Source organism: Urocitellus parryii, chromosome 2, assembly GCF_045843805.1.
Source record: "Urocitellus parryii isolate mUroPar1 chromosome 2, mUroPar1.hap1, whole genome shotgun sequence".
NCBI classification, from domain to species: domain Eukaryota; kingdom Metazoa; phylum Chordata; class Mammalia; order Rodentia; family Sciuridae; genus Urocitellus; species Urocitellus parryii.
In genome coordinates, this window is record NC_135532.1 from 41,213,711 (window position 1) to 41,236,683 (window position 22,973).

Genomic DNA, 22,973 nt, shown 5'->3' on the forward strand with positions numbered 1-22,973 from the left:
TTGGGAAATGAATTCAAACAATTAAAAACCAGTCTAGAATTCATCTTTTATTCAAAAAAGCAAACCACAATTGAGATGATCAGCACTGGACAGATTTCCAAAGAAATGCACACAAACATTGAGAATTTGGGTTGCATAACATTGAAGCCATCTGTAGCACAAACTTCAGTGATGCCTTCAAAATGCTACCTTTTCATTTACTGAGGATGCATTGAAAGATCAAATGCACCAAATCTTTTTGAAAAGCATAGGAGCATTTTTCTTTTTATGGTAAACAGGCTATGGAAAGAAATTTTCTAAATCTTTGTTGAAATTCAGAGGCCTTTACTAATCTTTTTTGAGTAAAATTATTCTGCAACGAGTTCCCACCAATCACAAACTTTCTCAAGAAGTTAGATTACACAGAGAATTCATCTGAGAAAACACTTCTGTCAGAACCTGTACGAAAAGAGAGGAATGACTAAACATAAACTTTACCCTCCTTTACAGAGGGAATGATAAACCACTGTACTATCTTTCTTGTTCAATTTTAATATGTATTGTCATAAAGATCACCTTCACAAGCAAAACCGCTCTCCTTTATTTTCCTATAGCAGGAAAGAGAACACACATGAAACATGACAGGAAGCTCTGTTGCTCCAAAGATATTGTAGGATTGGATGATACGAAAACCTTCACCAAACTTGGGACCAAGGCACCATTCACACCTGGATGTGCTGAAATGGAGAAACATCAAGTCAACATGTAATAAATTTCTACCAAAGTAAAAACACTTGTCGCTTGGCAAGATCCAAAGTACTATAACATACAACCTTTCTCTTCGTTGAGCTTATCCTCTAGAAGTGGCACTTACAATCAAGTGAAAAATTATATGCTGCAGGGTGCTGTGGCCCATGCCTGTAGTCCCAGTGGCTTTGGAAGCTGAGGCAGGAGGATCACAAATTTGAAGCCAGCCTCAGCAACTTAGTGGGACCTTAGGGAATTTAGCAAAACCCTGTTTCAAAATTAAATAAATAAATAGGAGTGGGGATGTGGCTCAATGGTTAAGCACCCCTGGTAAGGACAAAAAACTTAAATGTTAAAAGTGCCAAACAATGAAGTATTCACATGTGTAACCCAAAATTACTTTTCTTAAACAAAAGTATTATGTATAATCTCTTAGACAACTCTCCATAATGATATATTTTGTTTTACTTCATTCTTACTAATAGCACATTTGATAGTTTGGGTAGACCACAATTTATTTTACCACTCTCTTTCTGATGCACATTTAAGCTGCAGTTACCATCCTTGTAACAGACTTGTGTTCACGGGTAACTACTTCCATGAGGCCGAATCCTAAGATTTAAACTGCTGTTTTAAGGGATAAGTAACAAACTGTCAAATTGCTGTCCATGAAGCTTCCAGCGGTTTACAGTTACCACCAACAGTAGCCAATAGTTCTGTCTTCAGGCATGGAAAGTCAACACAATATCAATCTTTTAAAAGTTGATAAGACAGGTAAGTAAAAAAAAAATCTATTGTTGCTATTTCACATTTTGGTTCCTTGATTACCATGAGGTTAACATTCCTCTTAGTTATCTGCTATCTGTATCATTCATGAATTAACTGCATATTCCTATTACTCACTTTTTTCTGGGTTATATCTTTACTAATTGATCTGTGGAAGATATACATGTTTCAACTTTTTATAAGCATTGACATATCTTATTTCAGTCGATGACTTGTTTTTTCAATTTCATTGATGGTCATTGACATATCTTATTTCAGTCGATGACTTGTTTTTTCAATTTCATTGATGGTATTTTGTATTTGTGAAAATTTCTCTCTTGGATCCAATTCATAAACTTTGCTCTACTGTTTGCATTTCTGTGGTTTATTCAAGGTGTCTTTCCCTGTATGCCATGAAGATAAGTCTCCTGTACTTGCTTTTAAAAGCTTCAAGATTTTGGTTTTCGTACTTAAATTTTTAACACTATTGGAAATGATCTTCATAAATGATCTTTGTGAATGGTGGTGACAAATGCCTAGCAGAAATCTAATTTTAAATATTTTTTTCTCTGAAAATGAGCAAATGTCTCAGCAACATTTATTGAAAAGCCTCTCCCTCTGGATCCATGGTGCCATTTTGTCAAATATTGAGTTTTCACATATGCATGAAAACAAAATGACTGGGCTATGTTTTCTTCTTCCATTACTAAGTGTGTCCTTCCCTTTACCTAATACCAACCTGTTTTACTTTCTTTAACTTTTAATATAAAGTCTTGCAAGCCCTATATGTTAGACTTCTTTTCCAGGTTTTCTCTGGCTACTTTGGAGCCTTTGCTTTTCCATGTACATTTTAGAATCAGATCGTCAAGTTCCTGAAAAAACTGTATTAGGATTTTGACCAAAAATGTATTGGATTTATAGCTGTATTTGGGAATATCTGCTATATTTTTTGTATTGAATATGTATCCCTCCCCTTACATTCAGACTTCTTTACTTTTTCATTGTTTAAATTGTTTTTCATAAATATCTTGCGCATATTTCATTTGATATATTCCTAGATACATTGTTTTTACTATCATAAAAATATCTTTTAAAGATTTTCTTTCTATTTAATGTCTGCTTTTAGCCATATCTCCTCTTAAGCCCATTACTATTATTATCATTTCATAGATATTATGTTTGCTTACTTGTTTTTAAATTTCTGTTTTCACTATTCCTTCTTACATTTTGGACTTTGTTTTTGTAGTTGTTTTCCTTCTTTCGGATGCATATCCTTAAGGAAAATCTATTGAGAGTAAATTCTCTGTTTTGTTTTCCTCCAAAAACACCATTCTTTGTCTTTCTTTTTTGAAAGGTAGTTTTGCCAGGCAGAATATAATATTTTTTCAGACACTGTTGTGTTATTGCTGACAGTTCCTCAGCCATTACTGTGGTTTTCTTCCAGCTGATTTTGGTTTCTTGTCTTTGTCTTTGGTGTTCTTTATTTTCACTATGAGGTACCTTTCTGAGCCAGTGCAGAGCTGTCTGTGAATTCACACCTTTCATTACTTCTGAGACTTTGCAGCCATCATCTCATCCAGTGAGGACTCTGCTATTCTGTTCTCACTTTCTGGCTCTCAAAGTCTATGTTAACTCTTTTCCTTCTTTACTTCCTATCTCTGTCTTAACTGTGATTTTTCTGCCTCTTTTTTCATGTAGCATAACCTATTGTTTAACTCATGCACCAAGTTGATTTGAAGTATTACATTTTTAGTTTCTAGAATTTAGTTTCATTTAAAGTTTCTTTTCTATATTTTCTTGGCCATATTTGATAATCTCTTACTTATTAACTATGTTTAAAATTATATTTTATTTCTTGAAACATTTACATATTCTGTAAATAATACTAATATCTTAGATTCTTGAAGATTAGTACATGTTAGTTGTTTCTTCTGGTTTTTATTTTTGATGGTTTGTAAATTTCTTTAAATTATGAGATAATATTCATCAAACTTAAATTCCTGGAATCTTTGCTGTATAAATCGAGAATGTCCAATACATTGGTGGTTCATTGCTCTGGAACCATGTAGGCCTTCTTTGGGTCTAGCTTTAATTTAGGAATCTCAGGTTCATGTTCCCAACCTTGTTGTGAATCTAAATCTTTACAAGTTGGGTTTTGCTTCTTAAAACATTTTTCCCTTGGAGAATTTAAAAAATTTTTCTCGTTTGCAATAAAATTTCATGTGCTTTGAAATTTCAGTATATTAAAATTGAAAACTTCTTGGCTTGGTCCTTTTTTATAGATAGATCTTTAACTATTTTTTTTTTACATTTCTTTAATAGTTGCTGTGTTAGCTTTGCATCACTCTAACAAAATGCCTGAGTTATTCAACTTGTAAAAAGAGAAAAGGTTTGTTTTGACTCACAGTTTTGGAGGTGCCTATTCATAATCAATTGGTCCCATTGCTTTGAATCTGTGGTGAGGCAACACATCGTGATGGGAGCAAGTGGTGGAGTAAAATCACTCACCTCATGGCCAGGAAGCAAAGAGAAAGAAGATGGAACTGGACTCCAGAATCCCGTCCAAAGGCATGTCTCCAATTACCTAGTCATCTCTTGGTGGGCCCTACCCTTTTAAGGTTCCACTACCTCTCAATGGAGGTACTATCTTCAGGACCACACCATTAACACATGGTCCTCTAGAACATTCAGGATCCAAACTATAGCATCTGCCTTTTGTTGAGTCAATACTGGTAATTTAGACATTCCAGGGAAACTTAGGCATACAATAGTATTTATTAAATCAATAGTGCTGATGATTAATACTTAAGTAAAAATGGTTTCATGCTATCTGAAGGAAATAAGAAACAAGCTTAAGTGAGCTATAAGTATGTAGGGGTTTAAGAATTCTAGTCCTGAGATCAGGTAATGACTCTACAACTGGTCATAGACGCTGGAGGAGAGCAGTTGCTCTGTCCAGGTCTCTACCACAATAAAGCAAACATTTTCCCTGGGTGGAGGATTTTTTTTTTAAAGAAACCACTTCTATGTACTTAGTAACTCATAGAAAGGATTTATGTAACAGCTGTATAAATATACTTCAGCAATCCACTCTTTATATTGGATTTATATAATAACTTGAGAAAAATGGTACTAAATTCAGACTGTATTATTATCCCTGAAAAGCTGAAAGGGGCAATTTGAAGAATTGTGTATATGCTTTTGTAGGTGATACGCTGGTGTATGTGTGTGTGTGTGTGTGTGTGTGACTTAGTAAAACTGTTATTTGGTCCCTAATGAAGAAATTAATTTTTTTTTGTATTTGTAGATGGACAGAATGCCTTTATTTTATTTGTTTATTTTTATGTAGTGCTAAGGATCAAACCCAGTGCCTCACACATGCTAGACTCCGCCACTGAGCTATAGCCCCAGCCCTTAATGAAGACATTTCAGATACAAAAAGGTGTACTTTGGTCTGAAGTACTTCAAAATTTACTCACCATATCAGTAACTTTTGAACTTTTAGTGGGATCTTATCATAAGAACCAAGTAGGTCATTTTTGACAATGAACAAAGCACATATGTGAGTAAGTTGTTGGGGACTATTGAAACAATTCTCGACCCATAAACTACGATGAGTGAAAGTATTCTCAAGCTGGATTTTTGTCAGGTTAAGCTTCAAAATTCCAGGTGGAAGAAAAAACAAGTAATTCCCATCAATAATCAGTTTGTCAAGTGATCTGTAAACAAAGATAAACTCATTTTAAAGATATTTATGCAATATTTATGCAATTCTGTCCCAGCGTTCTTAAAAACTGGCAACAAATTTAGTGGCAAGGAAAAAACACATGTGTATTTAAGTATTAAAATCAAGAGAAATTCACATATGAAACAACTGAACTAATATATTTTTACCCAAATAAGTACACTTTGTGTGCTCAGTTGGTGCCTGTATTTGGAAGGTCTTTGAATGGGGTCATCAGTGTGGAAAAAGAAATAATGTCCACAATCACAGGAAGACTAACAAATATTATATAATACAATATAAAAAAATACAGAAAAAAATGCTTTTATAGAAAATTGAATGTCAACATGTATTTTGTCATTCAATGGTAATAAAACCAGTGAAATTTATGCCATCAAAATGTACCATGTGCTATGTTATGCTTTGACTTTTTCAACACCCAAGTCCCCTTAAGTCTTCATTGTGTCAGTTGCTTTCAATAATCCTTGGTCCTTTATTCAGAAAACCAGCATGACTTGATTTTCTTATTTTCACTTGTCTCACTAGTGTTTTCCACAGTCACTTATCTCCTTTCTAATTAGTGCTGGAAGCAGACAGAAAAGTATCTGTTCATGAGGGACACATAAAAATCGAAGTCAAAGGCCAACAAAATTTCATATGCATTAAAGGTGAACCAGCTGGAAAATGGAATTTAGGCAGTGAGACTAGTCTAGTCTCATATTGTGACCCTTACTAACAGTATTAAAATGTGTTTGAAGGTGGTATGTATTTAAAACAGAAAGAGGCTAAGCAGATAACAGAATTCTTCCAGTTTGACCTTGTGCCTCCCATGGTCTGGTACAGGTGAGCAAGACTCCAGGCTGTTTTGGTCTTGAAGGAGAGAACTAGCATGCTCACTTTTTCCTCTGTATCAAACGCAAGCCAACATGCCAGAAGCAGAGAGACCGGCTATGGGCTGAATATTTATGTCCCTCTTAATTCCTATGTTGAAATCTTTGTCCCCAAGGTGATGACATTTAGAGGTAGGATTTTTAGGAGGTGAATAGGTTGGGGTGGACAGCTCTCATAAGCAGGATAAAACAGGCTTCAGATGGCTCCTTCTATAATGGGAGGCAAGAGGGAGAAGGTGGCTGTGTACGTGACAGCACACCCTAGCCAGACACCAAATTCACTTGCATATTCATATTGGGTTTCTGGGCTTCCAGAACATGAGAAATGAGTTTCTGTTATATACAAGGTACCAAGCCTACAGGACATTGCTGTAGCAGCCCCCGCTGACAAGGACAAGTCCTGTGTGGACAACCAGAATGAGTGTGGCACATGCAAGGGAAAGGCCAGCAAATGTTCCCAGGACATCCATTTTGAGGACCCAGAAGTTTGGGTGCCCTCTTCCTATTTATGGGTTTTGGGGAGCTAAGCTGGCCAAACAATATTTGAAGCTGGAAGACCCCCACATCCAGTTTCGAAGCTGAGCACTCTGGGGGCAGAGGAGTCTCCTTGAGGCATGACTGACATTCCTGCTGTTCTGAGTGGTGACATTCTCAACTGCCATTGGGCAAGCAGAAGAGCTAGCTACCAGATGAGAAAAACAGACACATTGCACAGGACAGTGGCCCTGAGGCAAGCACTCTCTGTGGAGAGACAGATAAGAAGTTGGGGTGGGAACAGGAAAAACAATGAGAGTCAAATATGTGCACACTCAAACAATCCAAATGCTTTCTTGAACCCAAATGCATGATTTGTGAAATAAAAGATTTAAGTGGATAAACAGAAGAACATGACCATTGTGGAGATCCAAATCAGAAGCCAAGTAGAAGGCATGATTCAGAACAAAACAAAAGTATAAAGAAAAATCATGAGGAAAAACGTAGGTGACACGGAAGATAGATCCAGTAGACCTAATATATAAATAATAGTCATTTCAGGAAGAGAAGTAGAAAAAGATGGAAGAGGCAATCACTTAACATATTGTCTTAAAGAACTGTGAGCTGGCTGATTAAGAGTTCCCTGAATCCAAGGAAAGACAGATTTACAAAAGAAAACTGATCCACTCTTAAGCATAACCTTATGGAATTGCTGAAGATCAGAGATGATGAGAGAACCTTAAGGCTTCTCAGATGAGAATAAGAGCCGCTTACAAAGTAAGAGTAAACTGGCATCAGGCACCTGGCCTGCCATGCTGGAAGATGGGGAGGAAATGCTTGATGGAGAGGGAGGACTGCAGAGCCAGATCTTCCAACACTGATGATGTCATTTGTTATCTTCAAGATTCAGAGAAAAAAGCTACTCACTGGAGAAAAGGTCTATAGGAACACTCTATCCCATCAACGACTTAAAACAGACATCTTTCCAGATTCAAGATGAGATGAAAGAAGAGACAAAGCAGCAGCAAGCAATGGATCTTGAAACATACAGTTAAAAATGAATGGAGATTGCCTGAAAATGTTGTGAGATTGAAATACTTGATAAATGTTCTGTAGACAGACAGACATAATGCAAAGGAAAATATCAATGGGAATCTCTGTCAAAAGTTTCTAAGCCATCTCCATAAAATCTAGAGTTAGATAAAAGGCAGGTAAGTTTGAAGGGAAAATAAAAATTTTTAAGTCTCAACTAGATGTCAAAGACAGCAGTGGGCAGACAGGCCATTATGTGGGGGCTTATGTAAAATATTAAGGAAAACATGTTTGATAATGAGTTTGGGGAAAGGATTAGAAAAGTATAGTAAAACACCACAATTAACAAGGGAGGAATAAAAGAGAATAAATATTATGCTGAACAAACCAGAAGAAGAAGAGGGAAAAGGAGGGAAAAGGAGAGGGGGAAACAGGAAATAAATAGTAAATACAAAGTAAAGCAGAAAGCAAAAAAAAAAAAAAAATTAAATACATCAGTCTTTAACAAATATGGATGGGCAGAATTCTCCTATTAAAATTCAGGGATTGTTACATGGAAAATCAAATAATAGTATAAATATTGTAAAATTAGAATGATCTCCTTTGCCAAAGATCATACTCCTAGAGAACAAAAGGAAAGCCATCAGATCTATGGAGAACTTGATTTACATTGCTTGATTTTAAGATAACATAAAGAAATACATAGTTTTTCTATGCTGGATAGAGCTAAAAATGGAAGTAAGAGAAGCATTATATTCACAGTAGCAACACAATTATAGAATACTTAGAAAAGCCTATTAAGAAAGATACAAAGTGGATCAGACAAGATCTGAAAATATAAAAAAATGTGTTTTAGAATGAAAAAATTTATTATCATCAAAAATATAAATTCTTCAAAATTTTGTGTAATCTCAAGGTGATGGACAACTAAAATGCCAACTTTGTGTTGATGTGTATTGAAAGAGAAGCTGGGAATTATATAAAATGATCTTAAAGGTTATCATCCAAAGAGAGTTATTAAAAATTATTATTGAAAAATAACAAAATAACCTTCCTATTTTTATTAGATTATTCTAAAGTAAAAATCAAAATTGCATGATACTCATGCTAAGCAAAGTAAGCCAATCCCCAAAAGCCAAAGGCTGAATGCTCTCTGATCCATAATGGGGGGGGGCATGTGAAAAAAGGAGGAACTGTGAATGGGCAAAGGGGAAAGGACATGGGGGCAGGAAAAATGGTGGAGTGAGATAGACATCATTACCTTAGGTACGTGTATGACTGCACATATAGTGCGATGCTATATTGTGTACATTCAGAGAAATGAAAAGTTGTGCAATTGTGTACAATGAATCAAAATGCATTCTATAGTCATATATACCTAATTAGAATAATTAAATTAAAATAAAAAATAAATTTTAAAAAGTATGATACTGATATAGAAAGACACAGAAAAACTTCAGACTTTCTTTTTTATTAATGTGAGAACCAGAGTTCAATATTAAAACTACATTAAGTATTTTGAGCATTTTATAATGTGTATTTCCTTATAAAGATGCAACAGATAAGAGCCGTTCTATGAATTTTGTAGCTCACATTTTTCATTGCATGCTACTAAATAAATGAGAGGACTCAAATTTCTCCATCACAATCGTTACCAAATATCTTTAAGGGAAACATGACTTTCTTTGTACTTACTAATCCCCAAATACCTGAGTTTCTGGATATCATTCGGAATAGAAGTGATTTCATTATAGGAAATATCAAGTTCCTCAAGATGGGCCAAGGAAAATAACCTAAAACAGAGAAAACTAATTGTAAATATGACTATCTATTTGTCATAGTTGGGAATAAAAGAATCAAATATTTAAGTTCATAGGTGATAGTACAGAAGTTGTACCTTGCTAATATCTTCACATTTATATAGACATCTTTTCATTAGGTATGGGGTAATTACTTTCTAAAAATTATTTATCTATCCAATGAGACTTGTTTGAGATATTTGGAGTGGGTAAAGCCCCATTTAGAAAAAGGCACCTGAGACATTTTTAAAAGCATTTAAAACACACACACACACACACACACACACACACACACTCCATTTTTCGTGGTTGCTGTATTAGTGTCCTCAGGCTAATATAACAAAGAACCACAATCCAGGTGGCTCAAAAACCAGAAATTTATTCTTTTGCAGTTCTGGAGGCCAGAAGGCCAAACTCCAGATGTCAGCAGGCTGATTTCCTCCTAGAGGTTCTGAGGGAGAACTCGTCCCTTGCATGTCTCCCAGCTTGTAGAGGCTACCTGCAGTCCTTGGGGGTCCCTTAGCTTCTGACAACAGAACTCCCACCTTGGACTTTGTCTTCCTATAAGGATACCAGTTATTGGACTTAAGGCCTACCCTAATTCAGTATGACCTCACGGTAATTTAACTAACTGCATCTATGAAGACCTTATTTCCAAATAAGGTCACATTCTGAGTTTCTATATGGACACAGATTGTTCAGCGACACTACTCAACCCAATTGCATTAAGACTTCCATGGTGAAATACCTTTGATCATTCTTTCCATTGAGATAAGTTCCTATAAGTAAAAACCAAAGAATGCCAAGACTTGTTATAAAGTTATGCAGTTATAAGAACTGAAGAATACTGTTATTCTGCCACAAGCCCTGTCTCCTGGAGGATGAGAATGGGAATCACTTCTTGAAGATTGGAATTGAAGGACTCAATATATAATATTTATCATAACCTCTAGTGAAAATCCCCCTTTCTGTGTGTGCTATCTTCAAATGTCTTTCTGATTCCCTATAAATAAAAGATGTAAATTTACTTGCATGATTATTAACTAAGGCATCATTAACACGGTATTTCACTAACTTTTTACTATTTTAGCATGACATACAAAGGTCCTTAGGACCTGGCTCCAGATTACTTGTCTATCTCACCTTTCACACTCTTCTCCATTGTCCCTGTAGTCCAGGGACAAATTTTATTTGCTAAAATTATTTTGTTAAAATTTATTTGCTAAAATTCTCTGCATTAACTAGTTCTCACGTATCTCCAAATACTACATGTATTTTCCCCAACACTTGACTTGTCTTTCAAGTTTTAAGTCTTGGTTCAGATATTAGCTCTTTCAAGGAACTACTTCTGACTCTTTCAGAGTGGGAAGATTTCTCTTCTGTACTTCTCTGCTTGCCTCTATCATGGGACCTGTAGCATTGTGCAATAAATGCTTGCCTCCTAAACTCATAAGTTCCTGGAGGGATTCCATTTTGCATTTCTATATATCCATTCCTCACATAGCACCTATGTGTATCAGAATTACTGAGTAAATCACAATTAGATGAAAGGAGTGGTGATTCCAGGTAACTTAAAATTAAATGCTCTGAGAAATTAAGATTGACTAGGAAACTGGGTGTGGTAGTGCACACCAATTTTAATCACCTCTGTAAAGAATATGATAATATCATTTGCTATAATTTGCAATTCAAAATATGTTTTATTTTCTTGCCTCATCCTGAACTCCCCCTTATTCTAGTTCCAGGCTTTTAGGTGGATGATATGTCCTGATGACTGGGAAGTTGAATAAGGCTTGTGGGCAGCATCAAGGAAGCAGCTTAGGTTCCGGAGTGGGACTGACCTCATCTGTGATTTTAGAAAGCAAATGTAGAAAGCCTCAGTTTGTTCTGGTACTCTATACACCATTAGCACCAATTCTGTCCCTTTTTTTTTCTTTAGGATGCATAGAGTTTTTAACACTTATTTCATTGCTTTATTTACCAGCACGTTATTGGGCAAAAGGTGCTTAGAGCCCTGCTGCTAGCTTGGAGGAATAGGCTATCATTAATAATTACATGTTTTAATGGTTATGATCAAATAATAAATATCATTTATTAGTAGCATACTGTATGTTCATGCCAATTTAGAATGTTCTTTCACCATACCATTGGAAGATTGTTATCCTTTTTTTTCAGGTATCTGATATGTGGAGACAAAGAAACTTAATCCCCCCTTTTAATCTATAACAATATGGAAAAACAAAGTATGCAACATCAGTTGTTAATACAGAAAAACCAGCTGTTAGTATAAGTTCTCAAGATCAGTTGCTGGGTATTTTGTTCTAAATAGATTATCTTTCCCAAAGAAACTGCCTGCTCATTAAAGCAAACTGAATCAGACAAGGAAAGCAAACATTTGATTCTAATAGTTAAAAGTTACAATTTTCTATGTCATTTTTATTCTGCTAGCCACTGAGAAAAAGATAAAGACTTTTTTTTTCTTTCTTGAACTTTTGTGATAGTTATTTCTGCATAACCTCAGGGTTTGATTCCCAAAAGTTGTTTTGGTAGCAAATAGTATTTGTTTATAAAATATGTGTTTTTCTCTGTTCACGAAAGGTTGTAATGACATCACCAAAACAAGCTTCTTTCCTTTTTTGGTTTCCTTTTCTCTCTTATCTTCTCTATCTAAAAGTTTTGTGGGAAGAAAAAAAAAACTTTGGATTTTAAAGTGATTTATTATCTTTATTTTATAAATCTTTCAAAAAGACAAATCAAAGAACTCTCATGATTGCAAAATTCCAAACATGACATGGGACAATTGACTATATATTGATAGTCTCTAAGGGGCATGGCTGGAATGATAGTTCTTTCTGCCTCCAAAACATGGGCCTTCCTTCATCCATGTTGCTGCATACCGGATGCCCCCCCAGGTCAGAGCAAACCATCAGAAACAAAAATGCGGCCTCTGTGAATTGGTGCTCTTACCAAATAGATTTTTTTCCTCATTAACTTTTAGTTCACCTACATTGAAACAGTCAGCTGTTATATAATTTTTTAAATGTTGGATATTTCATTTTGATTTTGAAACTTAGATCAAGGGGAAACAAAAAATCTGTAGAAATCATTAAGAGAATGTAAAAAATAATTTACAAGGTTTTCTTATTTTCTAACTTCCAGATAGAAATTGAAGTTAAGGTTAAGAGTGCTGAAGTGAAGCTTATAGCATCTAAGGGGCAAAGCTCACCTCTGACAGTCCCTAGCCTTTTCAAAGATGCCAGGTTGAGTCTCATGAAAGCAGAAAGATCTAGTGAGGAGTAGGAAGATAATAGTGAAAGAACTTCGTCACAGTTTTAGAAAAAGTTTAAAAAGTCACCTAAATAATATATCTGAGAAAAAATGTTTTTTATAATATGGAAGTGATAAGAAAATTTAGATGATGATAAGAAGACTAGAAAAAGGTGATCTTCTAAACATGTTTTTTTGAGGTATTTGTTTTTTTGTTTTTGGTACTGGGGGTCTAACCCAGGGGTACTTAATCACTAAGTCACATCCCCAGCCCTTTTTATTTTTTATTATGAGACAGGGTCAGGCTAAGTTACCTAGGGCCTTGCTAAATTGCTGAGGCTGGCTTTGAACTTGCCATCTCCCTGTCTCAACCTTCCAAATTGCTGGGATTAGCTGGGATTACAGGCATGTGCTGTAAACTTTTTTTTTTTTTTTTTTTGGTACTGGGAATGGAACAAAGGGCACTTTACCCCAGCCTTTTTAAATTTTTTTTTTATTCTTTGATAGGGTCTCACTAAGTTGCTGAGGGCCTTAAAAATTGCTGAGCCTTTTCTCAAACTGGAAATTCTCCTACCTCAGCCTCCCACTTCATTGGAATTATAGGCATGAGCCACCTGGCCCAGCAAAAAAGTATACATCTTAATTTAAATTCTAATATTATGGCTTCAAACTAGTTGTTTATTTAATAAAGTAATGCTAAATTTTATTTGACCTGCTAAATGTATACTACTAACCGCATGCTTTCTTCAAATGTCCTTTGTAAATAAGGTCCACCTGAAAATCCCATTTAAAATTCCACTCTCACTTCCTTATACTATTCTGTTTTCTTCTTTTTTCATAACATTACCTTTTAAGTTACTCCATTTATTACCTACTAGGTACTTTATTTACTGTGTATATTACTTGTTCTATGAATATGTGAGATTCAGAAGTGATTTTATATTAGCTTTCTATTGGTGCCATTTAAATTGCAACATTAACTTTGTGCCTTAAAGTCACAAAGATTGTTTTACAGTTACATAGGTCAGAAGTTTGGCACTGTGTCACCATACTAAAATTAAGTCTTCAGCCAGCTGCATCCCTCTCTAGATAATCTGTGTCTTGCTCATTTAGGTTGTTCCTGGAATTTGGTTCCTTCTGGCTGCAGCACTGAGGTCTCTGAGCTCCTGTTGGCAGCAAGTTAATGACCCTTCCCAGGTTTTGCAAACTGCCGTATCGCATTCCTTGACTCATGGCCGCCTTCCACCTTCAAAGCAGTAAGAGCAGGCCCACAGGTTGCCTCCTTCTTTAAATCCTGCCGCTTCCCTTTCATTTTTAAGAACTCATGGAATTAGACTGGGTCCATTTGGATAATCCAGAATAATCTCCCTACTTTTTAAAATCAGTGATTAGAAACCTTTTGGTATCTAGTCTAAATTCCTCTTCCATGCCATGTAACATATCCATGTTTTGTGGGGATTAGGATGCAAACATCTCTAGGAACAATTATTCTGCTGATCATAATCCATCCTAGAGATTTACCTCTACCCCACCTGCAAAATACCTTTAGAGATTCCAAACTCCCCTAGGTCTCATCCCATTACAGTGTCAACTCAAAGTTCAACATCTCTTCTGAACTCAAACCCAAACATCATGCTTTAAAGCAGGTGGAGGTGAGGTTCCAAACTTAATCTCTCTGGGGACACAATATTTTCTCCACTGGTAGTCTAATAAACTAAGGCAATGTTATCATCCTTTAAGATACAACGGGGCAGGCATTGAATAACAGTTATAGACATTCTGGTTCAAAAGGGAGAAAATGAAAAATTAAAAAGCAGTTACCAATCCTAAGCAATTTAGGAATCCAACTGGGTAAATTCCATTTGCTTTCAAGGCAGGGAATCATCATCTGCAACTCACAGTTCAACCTACTGGCTTCGATGTCCTTCCCTCCTGGCTCCTGGCTCTGCCTCAGGCATCAGCTTTGCTCTCTTAGCTCAAAAGCAATACTAAATCATTACAAGTGTCTTCAAACCTCCTTTTTAATCATCATTCTTCATACACTCAAAGATGACTGTAATTCAAGTCATTTCAGAGTCATCTCCCTCAACTGACACATAATAGGAGTTAAAATTTTTTGTTGTTAATAAGTGGGTTTCCGGTTTTCCCACCCACAGGACTGCATGTTTTTCCATATTCATTCTCAGAGCCTGCTTCCGGTTTTAGGAGATAGGGTCATTCCTCCTGTTCAAGACCAGGATCTCCACCTGTGCCCATGACTCCTTTCCCTTCCACCTCCTGTAAGATTGTGAAGTTCTATCCCATCAGGCATCCTTCCATACAGCTGGCCAGTCTATTTTCTACTTATTCCTTTTCATCATTCTGTGAATATGCCTGAGTCTTTTTTTTTTTTGGGGGGGGGGGTACCAGGGATTGAACTCAGGGGCACTCAACCACTGAACCACATCCCCAGCCCTATTTTGTATTTTATTTAGAGACAAGGTCTCACTGAGATGCTTGGCCCCTCACCCGTTGCTGAGGCTGGCTTTGAACTCTCAATCCTCCTGCCTCAGTGTCCTAAGCCTCCGGGATTATAGGCAAGCACCAGTGCACCAAGCTTCCCGAGTCTTTTTTTTTTAAACTTATTTTTTAAAAGTTATATATGACAGTGGAATGCATTACAATTCTTATTATACATACAGATCACAATTTTTCATATCTCTGGTTGTATACAAAGTATATTCACACCAATGTGTCTTCATACCTGAACTTTGGATAATAATGATCATCACATTCCACCATCATTTCTAACCCCATGCCCCCTCTCTTCCCCTCCCACCCCTCTGCCCTATCTAGAGTTCGTCTGTTCCTCCCATGCTCCCCCTCCCTATCCCACTATGAGTCAAAAAAAAACAACTAACAAAAATGTTTCTAAGATCCCATGTTCTTTCTATCTTTTATTGAATCTCTCTCCTCCTGGTACATCCAGATTTCTCCAAAAGGTGGTCCCTATACTCATCATTACCAATTTCTCTCCTCCCCTTCTCTCTCAACCCACTACAAACTGGCTTTTGTTCCTACCATTCCACTGAAATTGTTCTCAGATTTAACCCGAGTTTTTCTGTTGTACTTGGTACTGTTAGTCATCCTCCTTTTCTGAAGTAATCTGGCTTCCACAATACACCTGGTTCTCTTTGTGCAATTTGACAGTTTTTCCCCCTCCAGGTCTAGAATTTCCTCCTCATCTGTCTTTAGCTGAAATGCTGATGTTTCTCCAGCAACATCCTTCAGATAATTCCTCTACATATATACTGCCTTCAGTTAGTATATACTGTTAATTCAAAAATCTTTATTTCCAGGGGTTGGGATTGTGGCTCAGTGGTAGAGCGTTCCCCTAGCATGGACGAGATCCGGGTTCGATTCTAAGAACCACATAAAAATAAAGGCATTGTGTTGTGTCCATCTACACCTAAAAAATAAATATTAAAAAAAAATTTATTTCCAGCACAAAACTCTTCTGTGGTTCACTATGTCTAAGTCCAACGGTGGGATAGAAAATAACCCCTGACCAACATATTGATCTAGGGTTAAACACATTATTTCCCTCCCTTCAAAACTCCTTTAACTTTAATCTGGTCTTTGTTTTGCTTAAAACTAATTAAGGGCTTCTCATGGCACTTAAAATATACATTTCTTCATGCGACCTCCAAAACTTGATGGGATGTAGCCATTTTCAAACACTTGGCCCTCACCTGGGGCCACATTCTCATCATTCCCCAAACCAGGCTGGCTTCCTGGAAGCCTTGAAGGGCCAGGCTCTCACCTACCTTATTCCCACTGCATAAAATATCCTTTTCTCTATTCTTGGCCTAGACTCATATATGTCTGCTAAATGTCATTTCCTCAAATAATGTTTTCTTAGCAAATCAATTTAATTCATATTCCTTCTTCCTGTTCTTTTCATTCATAATCCTTAGAATACGTATTTATTTATTACAGTATCTATTAGAATTTCAATATCCTTCCCTGGATTCTAAACCCCATAAGAGAAGGGATCATTCCCCTTCCAGTCTACCAATCTAAATCCAATTCTTAAGAAAGAACCCACTATTTAGTAAATAATTAATAAATAAATTTTACATGATTAAATTATTCTACTGTAGGTATCTGGGAGTCACAATGCATTATTTTTAGCCTTGACTTCTAGGTTTCTTAACTGCTGAATGTCTGATCAGTACCAAATCTTGCAGATTATGCTTTATCTCTCAACAATATGTTCCTTCTCTGTGCATATGACCATTGCCCTGGTTCAAGGTTTCTTTATTTCTTGCTGAGCTATTTTAATAGCCCTACAACTGGTCCCCTTGAATTCTGCTTGGTCCCTCATATCCATCGTCTGTACTGCCACCAGTGTGACCTAAAATAGATTCCATATTCCCCTGTGGAAAACCCTGTAATGTATTCTCATTGCATATAGCATAAAGTATAATTTTTTAAAAATCTTGACTCACAAGGACCCTGGTGCACCAGGCTCATTTCTCACCACTTGACTTTGCTTCAAAAATAACAAACTCCTTATATTTCCCATCCCATATTTTATATGTTGCTCCCTTGCTATCTTCTTTTTGAGCAAAAAATTATGGGACCAACTCTCTCTTGCTCTCTCCAGACCCTGAAATCCAGCTAACTCATAGTCGTACTTGGATCAAACATCATCTTTTCCAGGGAGTCATCTCTTATCCTCCAGAATGAGTTGCATGCTAGTCTATGGAATTCACACATCCTACAATTTACATCGCTATTATTTTACTTTACTAATTGTATCCAACTGTCTGCCTTCCTTGTAGGCAGTGAGCTCCTGGAAGAACATAGTAGATGCTTCATCAACATCTGCTGAATTAAGTACAAAAACGAAAACATAGCATTTGAAGTGCATCAGGGTAATTACTTTTGACAGTAATAACATCCAAAATTCAAAATTTATATGGAACTGGAACTATCTCTAATATGTTGCATAACTGTTTGATTCACTGCATTTCACTCCATTTTACTCAGTTAATGCTCCCTAAATCCTGCCACTGTGCATTGGGTCATTTGTGCTCAGCAAACTGGAATTCTGACAACAGTTCCTAAGTATACAGAGTTAAGCCTTTCCCTCGCTGTACAAGCACTCTCTTGGTAAGTTTTTACTTAACAAACTCTGCAAACAAACATTTTAACTTATGTCAGATGTTACAATAAATCTTCTCTGAGGTCAATAAAGTTTTCCCATTATGTTTTTCATTCTTGGCTTCATTATGCCATCAATCTTTTCTGGTTATGTATATTCAATGCTATTTTATAAAAATTATAGTACTTTCTTTAAGAAACACTTACATTTTGAAAACTAGCTCCTTAAAACCAAGAGTTCACACTAATTTGCCCAATCTCTTAACAATGAACAATATGTTGTCCCTTTAGTTGTGATCAAATTTTTGTTGCTTTAGGGATTTCTATATTTTTAAATGATGGTTATGATTATTTATAATATGTAATTATGATTACAGGTTATCCAGCACAAATTCATGTCTAGGTGCTGCATATGTAACTGTATATGTACATAAATATTTATATATTTCTGTGTATATACACAAATATATGCAATTTATGTGTGTATGCATATATATATGTATATATATATATATAATGTAACATGGATATTATATATAATGTCTTTAACTTACATTCAGTTTGTTAAACTATAGTTTAAAGAAGTATCTTGTTTGGGCATTTGGTTAAGATATGGGTTTACAGCTTTCATTAAAAGTTAAATAAGTTCAGCCACGCACTGTGACCCACACCTGTAATCCCAGCAACCTGGAAGGCTAAGGCAGGAAGATCACAAGTTCAAAGCCAGCCTTAGAAAGTTAGTGAAATCCTGTTTCAAAATTAAAAATTAAAATTTGTTGGGGATGTAGGGTTAAGCACCCTGGGTTAAATCCCCAGTAACAACAACAACAACAACAACAACAAATTAATGGTTCTTATGTAAGAAGTCTGTCTCTATATACTCAAATATCAGCCTTTTCATTAGAGTTGAAAAGCTCTTAGATAGCACTTAGGCCAATCTCCTTAGTTTATATATTAGGAAATTGAGGCCAAGAATTGTCAAATTACTTCCTACAGATTAAAATATCAACTTTAATATTAGAGGTGTACATTCCAAATCCAAGTTCAGTGCTCTTCCCATATCCCCAAAGGCCATGAAAGGCGGGTACAAGGTTCTCATCTGAACTGTATTACAGGACTCTGGTTCATTTACTCCATAATCAGTAGCAGATCTTTAGATGAGCATTCACTAGACTCATGTTAATTGCCATTTATGCAGCTGATAGGGTTATTTTTAGTACCAGAATAAGAATCAAATCAGTTAATTAGAAGAGAAGACTACTAAATAGCCAAAGAGCTTCTAGCTGTTTCCAAAGGGTAGCTTATTCTTTACTAAATTAAATAGTTTAATTTTATTTCCTATGTTTATAATCTCAGATAATCAAGCTTACCCATTTGGAAGAACATGAATGTAATTAAAAGCAATGCTGAAAATTCGAAGGAACTTAAGGTATTGGATTTCAGAAGGAATTTCTTTGATTGGATTATTTCTCATTTTCAGTATTTGTAGATTTTTAAGACAAAGTATCTGGAGAATAGAAAAGAGAAACAAATATGAACAGAATAATAACTCCTATTTGCTACCTTAACTCTTTGAACTATCGCGAAATCAGTATGACAACATAACTTGGCTTATAACCTATATCTCAACAATATTTTTTTTAAATTTTTTATTTTATTTATTCTAACTTGTTATATATGACAGCAGAATGCAACTCAATTCATATTACACAAATATTAGCACAAATTTTCATGTCTGTGGTTGAACACAAAGTAGAGTCATACCATTCTTGTCTTCATACATGTACTTAGGTAATGATGTCTGTCTCATTCCACCGTCTTTCTTACCCCCATGCCTCCTCCCTTACCCTCCCTCCCCTTTGCCCTATCTAAAGTTCGTCTATTCCTCCCATACTGGCCCCCATCCCCATCATGAATCACCATCTTTATCAGAGAAGATATTTGGCATTTCAACATATACTTCTAATAAACCTTTAAAACAAGTGACCAGCATTAATAGATATGATCAAGAGAGACAGGGCAACTAGTATATTCATATGTCCTTGACTCAAGAAGAGTTCTTTTCAAAATGAGAAAGGTCAGCCTTTTTGATCAAGCTCAGAGTTTCATGTGAAGCAACCATGGAAAGATAAGGGAGGAAGGAGACAGCTGCAGAGCTGGGAAGGTAAGTGGACCCAACCACTTGGAGGAGAGTGATTCAACAATACTCTACTCGGCTATCTAACAATAACAGAGTATCTAACATAGTATCTAACAATACTCAGTGAAACAGTCTTACAGTAAGACTGTTTCATGAGCTATCACAGTAATTTAATTTTCATATCAAAGTTAAAGATATACCATTTATACCCATGATATTTGCTTAATATAAATTTTGCTTTCTGCTCTCTGATGAATCTTGTTTTTGTTTGTTTGTTTCATTTTTTGGTTCTGAGGATTGATTCCAGGGATGCTCTATTACTGAGAGACATTCCCAGTCCTTGTTTTATTTTTCATTTCAAAAGACAGTGTCTCACTAAGTTGCCAAGGCTGGCGTTGAACTTTGTAATCCTCTTGCCTCAGCCTCCCAGTTGCTGGGATTATTATTATTGAGCCTTTAATAATAATAAAATAACAAATTGATGAAGTGGAGGATAGTAAATTTTGTAGCCAATTTATTTATAGTATTCTCTTAAAATCTCTTTTTATAAAAAATTGGTAAGGTCAGGAGCGACCTTTCATTCTTGGTTTTAGTATCAATGCCTTCTGCCTTTTTATTCCCCCATCAGTCTATGTAGGTTTGTGAACTGTTGTGGATCACTTCAACGTAATAACATTTGGGCTTGTTGGTTTTATTTCTCTTTTTTCTACTCTCTATTTCACCAGTTATAGTACTGGTTTTTATCATTTCCTTTTTTTCATTTTCATTCTTCTCAATTTTTTAAAAATTTCTCTTTTGATTTCTTCTTTGACTCATAGTTAACAATGAGTTGCTTAATTTTCACATGAGTGAATTTTCAAATCTTGGACTTTGATTTCTAATGTCATTCCACTGTAGTAAAAAAAATAAACCTTTATGATTTTTAATCCTTTTAAGTTTGTTGAGGCTTATTTGAGACCTTACACATGGTCTATCCCGAAAAATGAAAATTTGGGAATGTTTTTTCCTATGGCTATTGGTTGGACTGTTTCATAGATGTCTTTGAAGTCTAATTGGTTTACAGTGTTGTCCAATTCTTCTATTTCCCTGTTGATGATATTCCTAGTGGTTCTATGCATTATTGAAAGTGATGAACGTATCTGATAATAATTGTTGAATTTCTTATTTCTTCCTTTCTTTCAGTTTTTGCTTCATAAACTTTGGGGCTCTGTTGTAAAAATACATGTATGTTCACATCATCCTGATATATTGACAAAATGTCCTTCTTTGTCTCTTGTAACATTTTTTGTTGTAAAATCTGTTTTGTCTGATACTATTACAGTCACTCCAGCTTGCATGATATATCTTTTCTCATGCTTTTACTTTCAATCACTTTGTCATTTTCAAACTTAAGTGTGTCTCCTACAGATAGCATATCACTGGACCCTGTGTATTTTTGAAGCCCAGCCTGACAATCTGTGAGTTTCACTTAATTTATTCACGGTTAACATTATGACAAACACAACTGGATTTACACCTGCCATTTTACTTTTAACTTTCTATATGTCTTATGATTTTTTGTTCCTTATTTTCTGCTTTCTTTTGCATTGAGTAAATATTTTCTAGTGCAAACATTGTAACTATTTTAATGATTTTTCACTATATTCTCTTGAGTTCTTACTAGAACCTACTTCGTATTTACATAAGCTTAATTCCAGTTAGATATAGAAATGTCCTTCTCTGTAGTCTATTCTGTCTTCCCTTTATTCTTCTGTAATTGTTAAACATATTGCATCCATAGGTTATAAGACTAATGATATATTGTTATAATTATTACCAAATATAATTTTCCATCTTTTCAAAGAAGCTGAGAGAAGAAAGGAGACCAAATATGTTTACATAGAATATTATATTAATCTTCTTATTTAACATTTCTGCTTCTACCTTCTCCTGTCCTCAACTATTGCAGCAGACTCTGTGCTCTGCCTGATTCCCCATCTTAAATCCTGTCGTAATTCCAGTCACCCCACTCACCCAAGTCCCCAGGCTTCCATCCATTACCTGTGTCCCATGCTAGTAACTGGGTATAATTAGCTCACCTCAACGTAGCCCTTCTATGCCTGGATGTTACCACCCTCACTAGAATATTTTATCTACAGCTATATAGCACAGATGTACATAGTAAAGACAAGTTTTACTAATTTCTATCACTTTAAAGATAAGCACTCTGTATCTCATATCTTAACAGCTCCCCTGCATTTAAATGTCATTTTTTTTAATGGATGGAGAATTTTTGGCAGATACACATTGCCAAAATTAAATTAGCACAAAAAACTAAGATCCTTATTTTCCTTGGGAATCCGTCTCAATTCGTCTTAGTCAAATTAATAAAACTGGTTTCATTGTTTAGAAAAGTAAAAAGCAAGTCTTCCTATTAAAAATAAAAACTCCTTCTCCTTCTCCTTTATTTTTCCTCAAAGCTCTTATTATCATAGGATAGATCACTCCCAAAGATTGTATGATCTCCCCCCACTACAGCATATGCTCCATGAAATAGGTATTTTGTTTGTTTTGCTGGAAAATATGTGTTTTCACTACTACATGTTTGAAATAGGAAGCAGGTCAATTTGGATTGAAAATTAAAAATGGCTTAACTTGGGGCTGGGGATGTAGCTCAAGCAGTAGCGCGCTCGCCTGGCACGCATGCATCCCAGGTTGGATCCTCAGCACCATATACAAACAAAGATGTTGTGTCCACCAAAAACTAAAAAATAAATATTAAAAAAATGGCTTAACTAAATGTCAATATTCTGAAAGTCAATTCACAAAACAATTAATCACCCAGTGACTTGTGAGGCATTGACTACAGACACTAAAACAAATAAACAAAAAACAATTTGCCCTAATGTCTTGTTTATTTAAAATGGCATTAAATTATATCATTCCAGATATGTTATCCTTCATATATTTCATTGAGCAGTCTATGGTTAATTAAACTTGCTAAAGTATCACCTGATCACTAACTTTGT

At 35.5% G+C, this 22,973-nt stretch overlaps 1 protein-coding gene across 1 annotated transcript in view; it reads right to left on the reverse strand.

The window, feature by feature from the left end:
- Window positions 1–397: 397 nt before the first annotated feature.
- Lrrc63 (leucine rich repeat containing 63) overlaps window positions 398–22,973 on the reverse strand; it is a 32,829-nt gene continuing 10,253 nt past the window's right edge. Inside the window, exons 6-10 of the mRNA XM_077795469.1 lie at window positions 19,196–19,332; window positions 9,321–9,404; window positions 4,971–5,210; window positions 556–716; window positions 398–438 (exon numbers count right to left, since the gene is read on the reverse strand). Of these exons, the coding sequence (XP_077651595.1) occupies window positions 398–438; window positions 556–716; window positions 4,971–5,210; window positions 9,321–9,404; window positions 19,196–19,332 (663 nt within the window). The remainder of the gene's footprint in view (window positions 439–555; window positions 717–4,970; window positions 5,211–9,320; window positions 9,405–19,195; window positions 19,333–22,973) is intronic.